Source organism: Podarcis pityusensis (assembly GCF_964106645.2).
Source record: "Podarcis pityusensis genome assembly, chromosome: 8".
Lineage (NCBI taxonomy): Eukaryota > Metazoa > Chordata > Lepidosauria > Squamata > Lacertidae > Podarcis > Podarcis pityusensis.
Genome location: NC_138033.1, coordinates 18925097 through 18944511, shown reverse-complemented (window position 1 = coordinate 18944511; position 19415 = coordinate 18925097). Strand labels below are relative to the sequence as shown.

General features: G+C 49.0%; 2 protein-coding genes across 3 annotated transcripts in view; both read left to right on the top strand.

Annotated features, from left to right (window-relative positions):
• The window catches only part of KMT2B (lysine methyltransferase 2B), a 62900-nt gene extending 55053 nt beyond the window's left edge, over positions 1 to 7847 (top strand). The window contains 10 exon segments of the mRNA XM_081018559.1: positions 21 to 1545; positions 1721 to 1816; positions 1906 to 2012; positions 3045 to 3182; positions 3494 to 3568; positions 4052 to 4229; positions 5020 to 5127; positions 6065 to 6148; positions 6355 to 6484; positions 6940 to 7847. Of these exon segments, the coding sequence (XP_080874685.1) occupies positions 21 to 1545; positions 1721 to 1816; positions 1906 to 2012; positions 3045 to 3182; positions 3494 to 3568; positions 4052 to 4229; positions 5020 to 5127; positions 6065 to 6148; positions 6355 to 6484; positions 6940 to 7215 (2717 nt within the window). The 3' untranslated portion in view covers positions 7216 to 7847.
• PSENEN (presenilin enhancer, gamma-secretase subunit) lies at positions 482 to 12295 on the top strand. 2 transcript variants are annotated; one of them, XM_081019534.1, is made up of 4 exons: positions 482 to 487; positions 10583 to 10657; positions 11540 to 11644; positions 11932 to 12295. In XM_081019534.1, exons 2-4 carry the CDS (start codon positions 10597 to 10599, stop codon positions 12069 to 12071), a joined length of 306 nt encoding a protein of 101 aa, XP_080875660.1. In that variant the 5' UTR covers positions 482 to 487; positions 10583 to 10596; the 3' UTR covers positions 12072 to 12295. The 2 variants fall into 2 exon arrangements, with proteins under 2 accessions (XP_080875660.1, XP_080875659.1); XM_081019533.1 differs by lacking the exon at positions 482 to 487 and adding an exon at positions 10346 to 10434.
• Positions 12296 to 19415: the final 7120 nt, after the last annotated feature.

Here is a 19415-nt window from a genome sequence, read left to right as displayed (position 1 = left end):
TCCTGTTCCCTCCACCACAGGGAGCGCATCATCCATGTCCCACCACATCTTGACGGTGGGCGACCCCGACTTCCCCCCTCCACGCCGCACGCAGCGCCTCAGCCCCCTGTCTCCCAGCAGCGTCCCCCACACCCACCGCTCCCCCCTCCCGCCGCAAGCCGCTGCTAGCAACAGGACTAGTCCCCCCAGCACCTCTCTCAGGGCCATGCCGCCTCTCCCGGACAACCCCCTGGCGGGGAGCGGCTTCAGGCATACTTCTACCTCTGACGGGCAGCGCCCCCTACCTACCTCACCCCCTCCCTCGCCCCCGCCCGTCCCGCCAGAGCTGGCTTTCGAGCTCAACGTCTCCGACCTGGAGTTTGACGACAGCCTCCTGGACGAGCCTTTCCAGGAGGAGGAGCTGGGCGTGCCGCGAGCCTGCCCATCGCCCAGCCTGGAGCTGCCCCAGCTGGACGGCCTGGGCGACGGCGAGAGCGAGGAGGAAGGGGAGGCCAGCCGCTACTTCCGCTTCCCCCGCACGGTGGTAACCCGGGAGCCGCCCCTGCCTCCGTACCCACTGGACCTCCCTCTGCCCCACATCCACCAGCTCGACGGCATCGACGATGGGACCGACAGCGAGGCGGACGGGGCAGGGGGCCACCCTCCGGCCAAGGCTAAGCAAGCGGAGCCGAGAGTCGAACGGGAGCTGGCTGGCCCTGCTCCTGCGCCGGAGGACCTGCCCTCGGACATTGTGGACTTCGTCCTGAAGAATATGGACACGCCGGAGAGCAAGGCGCCGCTCTCCTCCTGCCTCAACCAGGCGGCCTCGCCGCCACCAGCACCCCCTACCTCTGCCAGCCTCAACGGCACCGAGGCAGCCCACCCCAGCCCCGCTCCAGACCTGGCCCCGACCCTGGCTTGTGCCCAGGTGCCAGGCACCCCTGAGGTCAAGCTGCTGGGACCCGAGGGGCAGCTGCCCGGCTCCAGAATCATCCTCGTAAACAAGCTGGGACAAGTGTGCATGAAAGTGCAGGGGGAGGAAGGCGCCTTGAGCACCCCGGACGGGGAGCAGGCCTCCGGCTGCAAGGCCGTGCCAAGCCCGGCACCGCCACCTCCTGCGCCCGTGCCCAACCTTGGCACGGTCATATTGCGAGCGCCCCTGGGCCTCACTTCCAGCCCTTTGCCCACGTGGACCATCCGGGGCCCGGTGCTCAGCATGGTGCCCATGATGAATGTCGTAGGCGCCACCCCTCAGGCCGTGGGCGGGGGCCAGCTGGCACTGGGCACTCCAGCTCTGGTGACGCCCTCGCTGGGGATCCCACAGACGTGTCTACTTCAGCCAGTGGCTGTGAATTCTGGCGTGCTCAGCATCCCCGGCTTGGTGTCCTTGCCGGGCCCCCGGCCGGCCATCCGGGTCAAGAGGGTCTCCACCTTCGTTGGAAGCATGCCTCTCAAGAAGGCCAAGGTGGACGGCGCCAACGAAGAGGAGCCGCTGCCCGTGTCGCCCACCGTCACGCCGGATCACTTGGTGAATAACTGCATTTCTGGCAGCACGGCGGGCTCAGGGTAAGTGCAAGCATGTGATCTCTACACTCTTAAGCATGGGAGGGCTAAGGAGAAGGAGTGGTCCTTTGTGGGTTTGTACTTCAGGCCAAGCATGGCTTCTCTGGATTTATCTGGGTAGCCCCCAAGCTGTGTGTTTTGTTTGTGCCCGTGTTCACAAGGCCTTCTTTCCCTGCAGCTTGGGAAGGGTGCGGATGAAGACCCCCACAGCCAAGGGCGTCCTTGACCTGGATGCGCTCAAAGAGGAGGCAGGCGCTGTCGGCGAGAGTGAGCTGTGAGTGTGCGGTTGGAGGCTGCTGAATCCTGTTCCTTGCCTGCCGCAGGGTTTTTAAAACAGCCCTTCTTTCTTCCATGCCCCCGCAGGTCTCCGATGGACCATTCGCCCTCCTTCGCAGCGTTACATTCCCATCCTGGAACGCCGGAACCAAACCAAGAGGCTCTGCTGGAGCCAGTCTGGCATAGATATGCAGGTACTGGGATCTCTTGCCTGCCCTGCTCTGCCTTCAAAATAAGGGTGGTCGGTGCTGAGCTGGGAGGCTGTGGGCTGACTCCCGGCGTACAGAACCAGGGATTAAATGTCCACATTTGCTGTATCGGGCAAATTGCTGTGCACATGGTACTAAGAGCCAGGGTGGTGTGGCGGTTGAGTGTGTTGGATTAAGACCAGGGAGACTTGAGTTCAAATCCTCACTCACCCCTGTAACTTGCTGCAAGTCATCCTCTCTCACCCTAACCTACCTCACAGGATAGTTGTGGAGATTGAGGGTGGGACGAACTTGAAGGAAGAGACAGGATAGAAATATAATAAAGCATTAAGCAGCTATGTATCTCTTGTTCATTTGTTTTTAATGGCGTGGGCAGCTACCCCTTTCAAGTTCCTTTTAGAGATGTGTATCTCTAATCCCTACATTTCACATCAGATTTTATTCACACCAGCTTTCTCTGGTGTGAAATCCCTCCCTAGCTGTCTGCACCATATTTATTTATTCTCAATTTTATATTTGTTATGTGGTACGTGGCTCTGGTGCATTTTATGTTAAGCAGTATATAAATTTGTGCAATAAGTAAAAATAAAATAAATGGTGTTATATATACAGTTGCTTTTTGTAAGCTGCTCTGGGAGACTGTAACAAAGGCACGGAATATGAATACTGTAAATCAGTTTCTATACAGAAAGTGGGTTGTACCCAAGCGCTGCTCAGTGTAGACCCTTCACAATGAACGGATCTGTCTAGTCATGTACATTAATTTCAATGGGGCTACTCTTAAATGTGACTAAGGATACGGACTGCAGTGTTCCAGCCTGCATATCAGAGTTCAGAAAGTGAATCCTGGACCTGACAGGTCTCTGCTTTGTGAGCTTGGGTTTTTATTTTAACCCTGCTGTAAGTCTATTCCTTCCTGTGAATTAAGCCCTTTCCCACAGATGATGACTCGACAACAGCAGAGCTAATACGCCTGGGCCTCCTGCTCTTTCCCCCCCCCTTTTTCTCCCCTCCCAGGGGATCTCTCCAGCTCAGACGAGGACAATCTGAAGCAGGAGGACAAAGAGAATGAGATGCCCCGCAAAACGCAGCCCCACCTGTGCTTTGAGATCACCAGCGAGGACGGCTTCAATGTGCAGGCTGACAGCATAGATGGTGAGGAGGAGAGAATCACATCGGTGGTAACGTTCCTTTGGACCTCTAGCCTCTCAGCTGGCCAGCTGTAGTTGTGCTGCTGATGCTGCTGGAAAGAGGGACACACTCCACAGACAACTGGGGGATTGTTTTTATCCTGGCTACAAGCAGGAATTGTGTCATGCGTTGCTCAGGGAAGCCATAAGAGACTCTGGGGAACAGCAACACCGTGGACCTCCTTTACCCAGTGATACCCTTCTGATAATTATTTTGCTTTGGGTCAGATGCCTGCCTCTTACAGAGTAAATCACGGTTGCCTTCTCCATGTTTAGGTGCCTGGAAAGCAGTGATTGAGAAGATTCAGGAGGCCCGCACCAATGCCCGGCTCAAGCACCTCTCTTTTGCAGGTAATAAGGTCCTGTTTGAAGGCTTCCAATGAGCATCTGGCTGGCTGCTGTGGATGTTGGACTAGAGGGCCTTAGGCCAGATCCGGCGGGACTCTTACTTGGTTCATAGGTTGTTCTGTTCTGGCTGGAAATTACTTTGCAGCTCCCAAGCTAGCCTACCAGTCTTTTGGCTTTTTCAGTTCAAGGCCCAGAGACAATAGAAAGGGGAACAATCTCTGGGAGCAGAAAACTGCCCAGAATAGCTGCTCCAAAAGAGGGAAGACTATAAGCATAGGAGTGCTTCAGAGATTGTATGTTCCAAATAAATAAGAGAGCAGATAATGTAGAAAAGCAGAAGCGGGAAAAGCACATCAAGAAAGCAAAATTTGCATTGGCGAGGAGGTTTCTGGGGCTCTGTTCGGAGGCTTTGGGATAGGACTGGTTCTCTTGTATTGAAAGGGTGACTGGGTGCTGAATCTTAGGTATTATTGACTTTTCTGGCAGGGATGAACGGGGTGCGGCTGTTGGGGATGCACCACGATGCCGTCATCTTTCTGGTGGAACAGCTGTATGGTGCCAAGGCCTGCCACAAATACAAGTTCCGGTACCACCAGCATGAAGGCGAGGAGGAGGAGCTTCCGCTCAACCCTCATGGCTGCGCCCGAGCAGAAGTCTACGTCAGGTGAGGAATGGCCTTGCTTTCTCTCTGGGGAGGAGGAGTGGACTGCAAATTTCTCTACCGCCCTTCATCCGTGGATCACAGGGCGGTTTACAATATGCCAGTTGGATCACACACCTCTCTGAATTTTGCACAGGGCAGTTGCAGTGTGCAAAGGGTGTGTGCAATCATATATATTTTACGTAAAAGAAGAGTTCGAAATGCATATTTTACAGATGAATGCATTGAAAAGATTGATACAGATGCATTAATTTGTATAATTTGTTGTGAACTGCCCTGAGATCTATGGGTATAGGGCGGTATACAAATTGAATAAATAATAAAAAAGTAATCAAAATATTTGTGTTCTTTTAGATAAAATGGTGTGTGTTTTTTTGCATTTTTACACACTGAAACTACTGTAAAAGTGCATAGAAAAGGCATACAATTTAAATGAAGACAAATAATAATAATAATAATAATAATAATAATAATAATAATAATTGCACAAAACAGGAATGACCTATAATTGAGCACCAGCTGCCCAGAATTTGGCTGCCCAGTCCATCCCTTACAGTTCCCATCATGCCTGGTCATTTGTAGCTGATGGGATTTGTAGTCCAGAAACATATGGTGGGTCACCGATTCACTCCTTATTCCTAAATTGCATCCTTGCCTGGGTTGTATTGCAGCAAAAGGAGTTCTTTCTTGAGTAGGTGGAAATACAGATAATGTTACAGGTAGTGTTTAAAAGAGAGAAGAGCAGGGAACCCAGAGGCCTTCTGAGATGGGCAGCCCTCCACTTCTTTTGCAGGAAATGCACTTTTGATATGTTCAACTTCCTGGCATCGCAACATCGTGTGCTTCCTGAGGGAGGCCCTTATGACGAAGAGGAGGATGAAGTGCAGCTCAAGTCCACCAGGTAAGAAGATGCCTGGCTTCTGCTGTCCTGAAGTTGGTCAGTCTTGACTTTGTCCCTTCATATGGTAGGCTGTGAAAACTCAGCATTTGGTAATATGAATCTGATTAGATAATACCCATGCTGCGTGTACTGCCAGGGAAGCTTTTAAAATCCGAAGTTTCTCCTCTTCAGCCTGTGAAGCTTATGAGTTATAAAATTTCCAAGAGGATCGTTTTTCTCCAAAGCACTTAGAAGTAGGGGCACGTGTTTCCTTACCCAGATCTCATTTCTACTTGATTAAAATGCATTGCTTTCTTGTAGTCAGTTGTCTTTCGGCCCTCTAGCCAGGTTTATGTAATAAAGGTGATACCTGCTTTCCAGCTCCAGCTTTTTTGCTGCCAAGGAAGCCCGGTGAGCCCAGTCCTCTTCTGTGCACCAGAGAGCACACTCAGGAAGGCAGCAAATAGTCCAAATTAGCATTGACCCAAAAAAGAGAGAGCTCACATACTACTTCTGCTCCCCGCAGAGAATATCCTGGGGAGGGCCATAGCTCAGTGATAGAGCATCGGTTTTGCATGCAGGTCCCCAGTTCAGTCTCAAGGCATCTCCAGCTAGGGCGGGAAGAGACCCTTTTCTGAAATCCTGGAGAGCTGCTGCCAATCAGTGTGAGCAATATTGAGCTAAATGGACTGATGCATAAGACAGTTTCCTACGTTTCAGGAATTCCTCCCTCCAGAAGGGAAACTTTACTGTCCATTCCCACAATTTGTGCCATGATGTGGTGCTGCTGCTACTCAAGTTTCCTCCTCCATCACTTTTAAAACTGTCATGCTGCACCCTAAACTTCTGATTTTCGTCCTTGTGATTCTTGCTGGGAATCTGTCCATCTTGAATCCATTTTTACACTCTCTTTTGGCATAAGCTTCTAAGTCTAGTCTGGCCTCCGCTTCTTCCTTAGGCGAGCCACCAGCCTGGAGCTACCCATGGCCATGCGGTTTCGGCACCTGAAGAAAACCTCCAAGGAAGCTGTGGGCGTGTACAGGTAACAAAGGCAGCTGCTGCTGCTTGCTTGAATCCTTGGCCATGGCCTTCCTAAAGAGGCCACTATGTACAGAGAAGCAGCCCTGCCCCATGCTCGCCTCCAGGATGAGCCTGAAAAAGAAACAGAGAGTACCCAGTGGCTGGCCCATCCTTGGCCTGCCTTGTTAACTCTCTTAATGCTGATGTGTACCTTTCTCCCCACTCCAGGTCAGCCATCCACGGCCGGGGCCTGTTCTGCAAGCGGAATATCGATGCGGGCGAGATGGTGATCGAGTACTCTGGCATTGTGATCCGCTCGGTGCTGACAGACAAGCGCGAAAAGTACTATGACAGCAAGGTACTGAATCAAAAGAATTGTAGAGTTGGAAGGGAACCTCAAGGGTCTTCTGGTCCAATCTCCTGCAATGCAGGAATCTTTTGCCCAACGTAGGGCTCAAACCCACGACCCTAAAATTGAGAGTCTCATGCTCTACCGAGCTGATGGTCAAGGGAGCGGGGAGTCCATGATTGAGTTGAGGACAGGGTATAAATCAGGCATAGGCAAACTCGGCCCTCCATATGTTTTGGGACTACAACTCCCATCATCCCTAGCTAACAGGACCAGTGGCCAGGGATGATGGCAGTTGTAGTCCCAAAACATCTGGAGGGCCGAGTTTGCCTATGCCTGGTATAAATACTACTACTACAACAACAACTACTATTATTATTATTAGCAGGACCAGTGGAGGAGGGAGGAGCTGGGCTCCCCAAATCGTCTCACTAATCTGAGCTCTCGTTTTCTCATCCTGCCAGGGCATAGGCTGCTACATGTTCCGCATTGATGACTTTGACGTGGTGGACGCCACGATGCACGGCAACGCCGCCCGCTTCATCAACCACTCCTGCGAGCCCAACTGCTACTCGCGGGTCATCCACGTGGAGGGCCAGAAGCACATCGTCATCTTTGCCCTGCGACGCATCTTCCGGGGCGAAGAGCTCACCTACGACTACAAATTCCCCATTGAGGACGCTGGCAGCAAGCTCCCTTGCAACTGCGGGGCCAAGCGCTGCCGCCGTTTTCTCAACTGAGAGGCATTTTTTTGACCCGTGACCTGATTCCTCAGCTCTGTACCTTTCTCCCAGCCTGGCGTCAGTGGGGGGGGGGGCACACCAAGAGGCATGTCGGGAGCTTAACCACCTCACTGTAGCTTTTCAAGTGGATTGCTGCAGGACTGACTCGTCCCCTTAGTTCCCTGAGGCATGGAGATGGTTCATCTCCCAGGAGCATCAGTGATGCCCGTTTTGTCTGGGAAGAGGGGATGCTCTTGGCAGTGGACCTGTCTGTGGCTTGAAATTATGGCAAGCAGAGATATGGGGCAAGAGTGGGAAGGGTAATCCCCCCCAGTCCCTTATCTGTGCCCCTCTGCTTCGTAGACCTGATTTTCTTTCCCTCTCCCTTGTGGGGTGAGAACAACTTTTCCTTTAATTTTGTACTTCTAACTTTTGTGATTCTCTTTCCTTTCCCGCTAAGGCTTTCTGTTTTAAAGTTAAAAAACAAAACAAAAAAAACATCAAACCCAGGAGGATGTAAATATTTGTACAAATTTCTAAACCTGTTTATTTTCTATGCACTTTTTTATTTAAGATGCTCAGTCAACTCAGACGGTAAAGGGTTGGATTCTTGTTGGTATAATTTTAAATAAAACGCAATTTTGACACAAGACTGTCACATGGCTTCTGTTGTAGCCTGAAGGGGGGGGGGGATGTGTTTGCATGTAAACAACAAAGCCCATGCATCTGGAAACGGAGACCGCAACCATCTAGTGATTTCATATCAAAACTCTTTGATTCCAAAATGCAAAGGCACAGGCTGTCTTACATGTTCCGGATCTTTACATATGAGCTCCTCAAAAATATAGTGGTCCACCACCCATGTTGGCTATGCGTTTGTACTGCACATATGGTGGAGCCCACGTGGATCCATATCTAATGGCCTACTCCTTTCCAGAAGAGTGGCAAAGAAAATAAAAATAGAACCATTTATAGAAAATAAAAATAGAACCATTTATAGAGCCCCTTATGTTATTGGTTTGCTGAGTTCCCGTAGAAAGCACTTAGAACAGTCTGGTGGGATACCTCCAGCTCATTGGCTACCTCCCCATTTGGCCTGAGAGGCTCTTTTGTGCAGGCCACACACGCACACCCAACACCTGACATATCTGACTTCAGGTGTGAGGGCAGGTAAGAGCAGGATTTCAAATGAAGAACTAGGAGCTTAGAGAAGTCCTTGCAACGTGGACTTCAAAGTGCAGCATCACCTGCCTGGACTGCCAGGGTTGAAGAGGGAAAGATCTGGCCCAGCAGCCAAAAAAGTGCCCTACAGAGATTGGGGTGGGGGATACAAAGGCAGCTTTTCTAGATATTTGGTGTGGGAGAGAGTTAAGTAGTCAAGGAACAGGCCCTGATTACTGATGCCTGGCGTGGCTGTGGGGTGGGGAATGAGGGTTACGCCCTAAAGAGGTCTCTCATAAGGAACTTAACTGCGAGGCTTTAGAAAATGATGTGTTACCTTAACCATACTTTGCTTGTAGTATAATTCATTCTCAAAATTATGATGCACCTTGCATCTAACGTGCATCAATAAGGAGCAGGTGGCAAGTATATGGGGAAGTACACTTTACACATGCTCAGGAACATACTTCCTATCTGAAATCTGATTGTGAGGCAGAAGCTGGAGAAAAGGCAATGGGTGTTCAGATTTCGCCTCCTCTTTGTTGGCAAAAACGTGGCATAGCAAGAAGCAGCTTTGGCCCTGCACAGCGTTTTACCTTTAAAATCACAAAATGCAGAAAGGAAGAGCTGCTGGTGTTGCTACTTCGCCATCTGGCGGGTTGAGGAGGTAGGGCTTTGTTGTTGTTTAGTCGCTTAGTGGTCCGACTCTTCATGACCCCCTAGACCACAGCACACCAGGCCCTCCTGTCTTCCACTGCCTCCCGCAGTTTGGTCAAACTCATGCTGGTAGCTTCGAGAACACTGTCCAACCATCTCGTCCTCTGTCATCCCCTTCTCCTTGTGCCCTCCATGGGACTCTCAAGGGTCTCCTCCAGCACCAGAATTCAAAAGCATCAATTCTTCGCCTATCAACCTTCTTTATGGTCCAGCTGTCACTTCCATACATCACTACTGGGAGAACCATAGCTTTAACTATACGGACCTTTGTTGGCAAGGATGGTAGGGCTTTAAGGAACTACAACTCCCAGCAAGCTCTTGGCCCCTGCTGCCTATTATCCACCGCAAATAAGTATATCCCAGCATGCGCTGCGACAGGGCGTTGTTTTGAACATAGACTTAAAATTATAGACCAGCGCGTCGCATCTGAACGCTGTGAGCTCGTCTTCGGAGGTGGGAATGCTGCAGCTTGCGGACTAGGGAAATTTAGATATTGAGCAGGCTGCTGTTCCTCAAGCAAAAACGAGGAGCAGAGATGAGAGTTCGCGCTCTAATTAACTCAGGTCTTATTGTGTGTAGGGGGAAAAAGTGAGTCTTGGGAAAAGCGCAAGGTATCTGCATGTAGGTCCCTGGAGTTAAAAGTCCTGCTTGCAACGGAGTGCTGGATTCAATAGATTTCAATAGATTTCACCAAGGGGATCCTTGATACTGGATTCAGGGGGCTCTGCCTGCTCCTCGAGGTCCTTGTCTTTTTATTCATCCCCGGAGGTTTCAGCGTTTGGCACCACCTCGGGGCTAGGAATGGTTGCCCCCGCTTCCAATCACAATTATTTTGGAGAAGGGTTAAAAACCGTGTTTGATTTACACATGGGTTTGTGCCTTTCCCTATGCAAGTCAATGGAGAGTTCTCCATTGTATTTCCCCCTTTAAAAATCTATGGGAGAAGCTTACTCCCACCCACCACCAAAGACCTTGGGGAAACAGGAACATTGCAATAGGTGCAACCCGCCGGGCGCTTCTCGTTGACGAAGGCTTCGCCCCGGCAAAGCTGTCACGAGGTAACACTTCTCGCAAGCGCGCACCTGCCCTTACCCACCTACCTACCTACTTGCAAGCTGGGATAACGGGGAGGGGGGCAAGAAAAAATTCAAAAGGACCCTTGCTCTCTCGAGTGCGGCGGGGACCAAACGGAAGAGCGAGCAAGGGATACCCGCCACCGACTACTCGTCGCGCTGCTCTACAAGTTTCCTATCTCCGCGCTTGACGTTTTCCCAGCAGCCCGCGGGGCGAGCTGGTGACCGGGAACCGCGCAAGTTCCGCGTAGGGGAAGCAGAAGCTGCTCTGCAGGAGGAGGAGGGGGTGAGTCGTTGGGGGAGGGGAGGCTCACCCACACCACAATTTGGGGGTGGGGTGGGGGATGGGCCCTGCCCTCCAAGCCAGAGGAGGGTTTTGGGGGGCTTAACCCCGAGCTCCGCCCTGACTGCCAGGGTCCCTCTCTTCCTCCTAGACCCCAGTCGCACCATGAACCTGGAGCGCGTTTCCAACGAGGAGAAGCTCAACCTCTGTAGGAAGTACTACTTGGGTGAGTGGCTGGTTCCAGCGAGAGGCATCGGTGGTGGTTAGATCTTTATTGACACCCGGCTTTTCCTCCTGACGATCATTGGGGGGGGGGAAGAGACACACACAATTAAACGTTAATAGAATAGAAGGCGCGCGGCTTATTTCTCTCTGCGTCCAGAATAGTATACGCCAGATGTTGCAAAAGAAAGTGAAATCTCCGCTAAGGAGCAGTGGTGATATCAATTGACAGAATTTACATTACTTCCCAATAAGACAGCCGAAAGAAGAAATTTGGGTGGGAAAACCAGATAAAGGGGAGAGTGGGAAAGCTTTGGGGACTACCTGAGTAAGAAGAAGAAGATGATGATACTAAATTTAATGTACAAGTAGGGGTGATCACACGAGCAGCCAGTCAACTATAATTAAGGAGTAAAAGGGATGAAAAGAAAGATGGATGATTAAATGGAGATGCAGCAGCACACCTTGGGTTTATTATGAATGTCGTGGAGGTCTGTACATAAATATTCAGCATGGAGGGAATGCAATGTGCGATGGGAAAAATGGAAGACACATAAATATTATATATATATATATATATATATATATATACACACACATTAACAGAATGATTCCTTTTTTTAAAAAAAAAGCACTATTTCACTCAGGTACATAGAAATTGTGAATTTCTACTGCGGTAAGAACTGGTGTGTGTACATTTTGGTACCTTATTAGAAATATTATGTTTTGCTTAGACGGTAAGCAGCTGTTTTTTCAATAGGCAAAGTAAACCTTTTTGGAAAAATAGACCTTTTCCATTTTTGTAGCCCCTTTTAAAATAGGAAAGGTGAAGGCGTTTAAAAACACACACAAATAAATGAGTCCTTTCTTTTCTTTGTTTCTCCAGGTGGCTTTGCTCTGCTGCCTTTCCTGTGGCTGGTGAACGTTTTCTGGTTTTTCCGAGAGGCCTTTCTGGTGCCAGCGTACACTGAGCAACTACAGATAAAGCGCTGTGAGTTGTGGTGCAGATCCTACAAAGTGGAAGGGCAGGAGGCAGGGCAGGTGTGGGGTCCCTCCACATGTTGCTGAACTACAACTTCCATCAGTTCCAGCAAGCATGACCAGTGACCAAGAATGATGGGAGTTATAGTTCAACAACTTACAGAAGGCCAAAGATTTCCCACTTCTGCCCCAGGAGGAGAGCCCAGGCCACCTATTTGGGCAGTGCCAGATAGCATAAGGATCTATGCTTAAATGGAGGTGACTGTGGTCATGGTTTTCCATCTGTTTCCATCCCAGATGTCCAGCGTTCAGCCATGGGGCTTCTTTTCTGGGTGATCGTGCTCACCACATGGATCAGCATCTTCCAGGCGCGCCGGGCAGAGTGGGGCGAGCTTGGCGACTACCTCTCCTTCACCATCCCCCTGGGCACTCCATGACCAATCCTTCCTCCCTTGATGTCACCAGCGTGGAGCTTTTAGGGTTTTTGTTTTTTTCAATGGACTCCCTGGGTGGCATGCTGCTCTCCCCTTTTATGGAACCAGAGTGAGATTGTGCCATGGTGAACTCCGGGGAGGCTGCCTCCCCTCGCAGAATCCTCTGTTCAGTATGTCCTGATCACAACCTGGGGCAGAGGTGATTAATAAACCTGGGGTTGCCTACACCTGCTTGCCCACAGTGTGGTGGTATTGGGAAGAAGTGAGAATGGGGATAAAGACCATTAGAAGAGCCTGCCAGATCAGGCCAGCTCTCTTAGGCATTGCATTAGCACCAGTGGCAGACCTTGCCCGCAATTTTAAACATCTGTCCTCGGCTGCATAAAGCAGAGAGGCAGGGGTACAGCAGAAGGGCAAAATGAATTATTTCTCTGTGGACATTTGGGCTTTTAAAAAAACTATACATATCTAAACATATAGCAAAATAAAAAAAATCCTTCCAGTAGCACATTAGAGACCGACTAAGTTTGTTATTGGTGTTAGCTTTCGTGTGCATGCACATTTCTTCAGATACCTCTTTAGTTACCTGCCTGTAACTATACATATAGCAGGATATTCTTAGACTCAAGTGGTTGGCCGCCAGGGATTTATTCTTCCCAGAAAAAACTTCACTTTTCTGCCTCTTGTGCAATACTTACAATTTCCCACTAGAAGACACCCGTGTGTGTGTGTGTGTGTGTGTGTGTGTTTGGTTTCTAAGTAAAATTACTGTGTTTAATTCAAAAGAAATGATTTCTGACTTAGCAAGTCTATCTAGTTAGATGATAACATACTATGGGTCTTTCCCCCTACCGCAGACAAATCTCTCCAGCACACCCTTGTATAGCTAGGGACATCCCTTCGGTCGTAGTGGGGGCTGGTAGGTGTGACCCAAGTCAAATCACAATGTATCTCCCCCTGCCCCACTTCCATTTAGCAGTGGTGGCCTCCCCGCTCCCCATTTTTTTTATATGAATGCTGCTTTAGCAGTACCTCCTCCCTCCCTGCCTTGTCGCAGGAAAAAATCGGGTGGAGAACCTGGCCAGGTTGACAAGAAGCAGTGGGGCTGGGGCTGCTAGTGCCAGGCAGGGGCCCTCCAAGCATGGAGCATAGAGCAGTCGTCATTATTCGCCCTCCCCAGGGACCACCCTGTTTCCAGACTCTTCAGTTCCCATCATTCCTGTTGTTTGTCATGCTGGCTAGGCCAATGGAAACTGAAACCTTATCAATGTCTGGAGGGTCACAGGTTCTTCATCCCTGTTGTAAAGCATCACGCACCTAGGCAATCCCAACAGTTTGATTCAAACCCAAAAGAGATGGAGGCTTGACGAGGTAGGTGTCACACTTTCTGAAGCCTGCTGCTTCCACGTTACATCTTCCTGTGTATTCAGAAACCTAAAAAAAGCAGCCAGAAAATTGCCAGAGAATCATCTCGGAAAAGATGGTGGTGACCAGAGTCGCACACAGTATTTGCATGAAGGGGATCACTGATAGATCTATATCAGGTGTTTTTAAAAAACACTGTTCCTGTGTGCTCTCCATTATGTGTGACTTACTGTGCTACTTCTTGCATTAGGAACGCGGGAGGCGCTGTGGTCTAAACAACAGCCTCTTGGGCTTGCCAGTCGGAAGGTTGGCAGTTGAAATCGGCGTGACAAGCTCCCGTTGCTCTGTTCCAGCTTCTGTCAACCCAGCAGTTTGAAAGCATACCCACAAAAGTAGATAAATAGGTACTGCTGTGGCAGGAAGGTAAATGGCGTTTCCATGCGCTCTGGCTTCTGTCATGGTGTTCCGTTGCACCAGAAGCAGTTTAGTCATGCTGGCTACATGACCTGGAAAGCCGTCTGTGGACAAACGCCACCTCCCTTGGCCTGAAAGTGAGATGAGCGCCACAACCCCACAGTTGCCTTTGACTGGACTTAACCATCCAAGGGTCCTTTATCTTACCCTTCTTGCATCGTTGTAGTCCAGCAACATTGGGAGGGCCATAGCTCCCCCATTCCTGTTAAGCTCTGTATGTGTGTGTTTACTACAGTGATAGGATTTTTACATTTATTTTTTTAGATTTCTTGCTGGGCCTAGTTCTGCTCTCCTTTGCAATTGTTGCTGAACAGCAACATGTTTAAAAGGTAAAGGGACCCCTGACCATTAGGTCCAGTCGTGACCGACTCTGGGGTTGCGGCGCTCATCTCGCTTTATTGGCTGAGGAAGCCAGCGTACAGCTTCCGGGTCATGTGGCCAGCATGACTAAGCCACTTCTGGCGAACCAGAGCAGCGCACGGAAATGTCGTTTACCTTCCCACCGGAGCAGTACCTATTTATCTACTTGCACTTTGACGTGCTTTCAAACTGCTAGGTTGGCAGGAGCAGGGACCGAGCAACGGAAGTTCACCCCGTCGCAGGGATTCGAACTGCTGACCTTCAGATCGGCAAGTCCTAGGCTCTGTGGTTTAACCCACAGCGCCACCCGCATCCCAGCAACATGTTTACTTGGAAGTAAATCCTATTGCGTTCAATGGGGCTTACTCCCCAAGTAAAAATGTGTGTAACTGGATGGGCAACTGGATGAACTCCACCTTCCATCAGTCCTAGCCAGCATGCTGCAAAGGGAGATGTAGCCCAACAACGCATAATGTGCCACAGTTTCTCCCTCCCTGTTCTTTTAGGATGGCGACTTCAAGGGCCTCGTTCTTCCTTTAATGAGCAGTCCCAACTGCCGCAGTTTAAGCCTGTGCTGTGTTCCTCCAGTGCAATATGCAGTAGACACTGGAATAGATCAGGGTCTCCTGGCATAGAGAGAAAAGTTACATAGAGAGAAAAAGCTTCACTTGGAATCTGCATGCTGAGTTGCTGTTTTCAAGGGACAGGCGCGGGGCGATGAAAGGAGGAGGAAAGTTGGCTGCTGTCCTAGGAGAGCCTTTCTCCTACACCTCCGTCAGCTGATTGGGATGTAGGATGGTGTGATAAACAGTGGAGGAAACAATGAGCCCAATGTTTCCCTGAGCCGCTGTAGCTTGCTCTGCAATTTAAATTGTGTCATTCCAGCAGGCTGGTTACAGTCTAGTGTCTCAGAAAGGGATGGGGGATCCTCCCTGCTGTACCTTCTCCCTCCTGCACAGGCTGGGTGGGGAAGGGGGCGTGAGCTGAAGGGCGGTGATGTCAGCAGAGCAATGAAGTAGCCTACAGCAGGTGTTGGCCTGCCTTGCATGAGGTCACTATCTGGCCTTTTCCATTGTGCTAAGCGGAGGGGGGAGGCGCAGGCTTCCTTCTAGCCATGAACTCATTGCAGGTGTCCCCAACCTTTTGGGGGGGCGGGACATTTAAAAATCTGAGCAGAAACTTGTGGGCATCACAAAAGAGCCATTTCACAAAAGGAAAATAGGTGGAATTTTGTACCTGCTGCCTCACATCAAGGACAACACAGACATGAAAAGCAGGCGACTTTCCCCAGCAAAACAAAATGAAAAAGCCCCTCCAACCTCAATTTTACAAACCAAGGAGAGAATAGAAGGTTATGGGATGCCAACGGAGATTTCAGAAGGCCCGTATGTACAACGTTGGGGACCTAAAGCTCACTGAATGTTAATTACAACCAGTCTCCCAGAATGGTTTCTGCCTTGTTATTTTTTTAAGTACTTGTTTTTCTAGGTGGAGGTAAACCTCTGGAAGCTATTCTGTAGAAGCTCTGGAGGACACATGGTTGTGCCTAGGACAGGCATGGGGAACCTCTCCCTCCAGAGGTTGCTGAACTGCAGCTCCCATCGTCCATGGCTGCTGTCCGTGCTGCCTGGGGTTGATGGGAGTCGTAGGTCAGCAACACCTGGAAGGCCAAAAGTTTGATTTTGTTGGTTTCCGATATTTCTATACCACCTGACGACAAAAGTCCTATGGGCAGACAAGTTAAAACCTTAAAACGTAATAGGAAATGAAAATCTAACAGAATAAAATCAGCAATAGAGAATGGCATCCAGTACAACAAAAATAAAAAGCAGTAAAAAATATATTTACGACTGAAAATGCTTTCACCTAGGCAGACCTCTCTGGGGGTGCCAACACTTGTAGCCAATCTCATTTGTTTCCTCTTGTCCTGCATTCGTACGTGACGCATCTCGCAGCAGAGAAGTTCACAAAAGTTCCTCAGACCTGATCTAGGAGCAAGAAAGTCTGTGAAGAGCAGCAGTTGAGCCAAGGGATTTGTGAGGTAGGAGGCCCAGCTGTTGGAAAAAGTGTTTCATCCTCACCCTACAATGCTAGGGTTGGGCTCTGAGGTGCTACAGATGTTGCCACTTTTCATTTCTCTTTCCATGACTGGTGAACATCGGCAGGCGAAGCGCTTCCAGGTATTAGAGATGAAGTGATTGTGTTAAAAAATAAGAAGCATTCTAGATATTACCTGTCGAATGTCATTTGGCTGATAAGGCCATTGGGGTGGAATCAGGCTAAGTTATCTGAACATGTCCCATTGAAAATCCAACTCCTTTACTACAAAATATAAACCAGCAGCAAGCTGCAGTATGGCCATCTTGTTTGCTTCTTTCTCGTCTTTCCATTTTTTATTTTTTTTTTGTTCTTATCATTGCTACTCTTTTTATTTTTCTTGGTTCCACCTGCTTTGTTATCTCTGGAGCTGCTGACACAAATATACCAACTATCAGGTGTGGCTAATGCACACCCACTGAGGCTGCACATCGCCCTCTTCCAGAGAAGTTTGTTGTTAAAAGTGGAGCAGAGATGCCACCCAAGGTGGGTGCAAATGAGTGGAGGTATCTCGTCTGACCTGAACTGGCAGCCTCTCTAGCTTTTCACCTCCTTTGCCTTCTTCATCTGATTGCCGGAGCTCCTCACCCCGTCTCCTTTTTTCCATTCCTTCCTTGAAACCTGCTCAGGGTTGCTTTGGCGTTGAAGGCTGTACATGCACAAAAACACAATTCATTTTGGATTTAATTTACCTCCCTTTGACAAACCAATAGCTAATTCAGATTGAAACCAGCGCTTCACAGATGAATCTGTACTTCTAAAATGGGAGGGATGGAGCAAACATTCTGTTCTTGCATCTGTATGTGAAACAGTAATGTACCACTTGGCCATGAAGTTCGTGTCCCAGGTATTCGAACTCTGGTCTCCCGGGTCCTAGACCCATCAGATGTGGGATGGAAGTAGGGGGAGTTTGTCTATGTTCGCCTCTCTTTATTGGGAAGCAATTCCTGCTGTTTGAGAGGCTGGGATTTGGAAGTCATTTCAGTTCATCTCATTACCATTACATATCAACAGCTATCTGTCGGTCTGCTGCATATACAACATACATTTAAAGCACGTGACATTTTAAAATTTCATTTATAGCCCACCTTTCTCTCTTGAGGATCTCAGGGTGGCAAATGTACATGGTTCTCCCCCTCCTTGCTTAATTCCCACAACAGCCCTGTGAGGTAGGTTAGGCTGAGAGCCCCAAGATCACCCACAAGCTACGTGGCCGAATGGGGATTCAAACCCTGGTCTCCCAGGTCTTAGTCCAGCACTTTAACCACTGCACCACTTTGGCTCTGCCTCAGTCCTTGTCTTGCCAAATGCAAGGTGGTTCTTTGGGGGGAAAAAAGATTCAGAGGCAATACAAAACACAAGTGAGTGAGAAGATTTAAGAATTTATTCTAAACAGCAAGCAATATATACACACCAAGCAACATTTTATACTGTATTTTATGCTGTTATTTGTTGCATCAATTAAGTGTTTTAAATTTGTTGTTAGCCACCCTGAGCCCAGTTTTCTGAATCAGGAAGGCGGGGTATAAATAATAATAACTATTATTATTATTATTATTATTATTATTATTATTATTTTATTATTAATAATAATAGATTGCCTGAGATTGCACAGCCCCATGGCCATCAGTCCATGCATGAGCTTCTCCGAACTCAGCCCAAAATAATCTGATTTATAGATAGCTAACCTGTTAGCCTGTGGCTTGCCTGACTGACCACATGCTATTAGCTACCTGCAAATTATTCATTAGCCGCTTCTGCCAATGCCTCACTTTCTTCAACACTTGATGTCTAACATCAAAAGAAGGTACCCAGCAATATCACTTCCTCCCAACAGATTAGGACTAGGAAATTAAAGGCTGTTCTCAGCCATCATAGTGCTTAACAAAAGTTAGGGAAAAGGAAGGAACGGGGCAGGAAGAGGGAAACCGAGTTAGACCACTCGAAATACAAATATATTCCGGAGATATTGCCCATATAGTCCTTTATCTACATTACATAACATAAGACAAGTCAACCTGGATCAGACCAAGAATTCATCAAGAACCCTGGTTGGGGACCTCAGACCTAGGGCCATGTGTAGCACACCAGACCTCTCTATATCTGGTCTTTGGGACTCTCACCAGGCCTTGCATCAGCCCACCAGCCCTGCTTTTCATCCTCCTAGTGTGTTTTTGTCTAGGGTGGAATGTGCTTTTAAAGCCGGATAATGCCTCTTGCTTGTTTGGATACAGGATAGAGTAGCACATGAGCATGTGGAAAGTAGCCTGCTGAACAAAGGTAGAAATAACATTCCTTGCTCTGCCCATTTGGGTTTCTGGCTCCACCCACCCCTGGCACCTAACCTTCCATCCCCGAAGGTGTCCTAGAAGGAAAAACAGACCTTGGAACAAAAAAGGATTCCCAACCCCTGATCTAGGATCCACAGCAGCGGGGAATGAAGCCAACAGCCTTCCCTTGTCTCTTCTCCTTCATGCCTGGTATTTGGGGCTAAACTGCCTCTGCATCTGGAGGCTCCATTTGCACGTTACGTCTAATACTGCCCCCCCCCCCAGTATAGCTGCCCACGCTCCATAAATTCGCCTGATCCCATTTGAAAGCTGCAGCCATCACTGCATCTTGCAGCAGCAATTTGCATCAATTAATGACATTACGTTTCAACGTTTAGGGGACTGTCTCTGCCAAACGAGAAAACCTAGAGAGGTTTGTCTGGCGTCTGTCTTCCTAGCAGTGCCAGGCGAAGGACTCCCCACCCACCCCCTCCACTGCCACCAAGCTTTCTGGGTGCAGTTTTAACCCCCTTGGCTGGTCTGTGCTGCTTTTATGATTATCTGGCTTTTAGCTTATTTTACTGCTTTGCTTTGATGCTTTTAAGTATTCTGCTCCTTTTGCTAACTGCCATGGGAACAGCATACAAGAGTAGCATAAAAACAGTGTTTTATTTTTTAAAAAAAACTGAGAAATGGGCTAGCAGTAGAGAGAAAATCCTGCTTGTTTTTTCTTCAGGGAAGGGAGAAGTCTTGCCGAGGTTATACCTGGAACGGCAACACA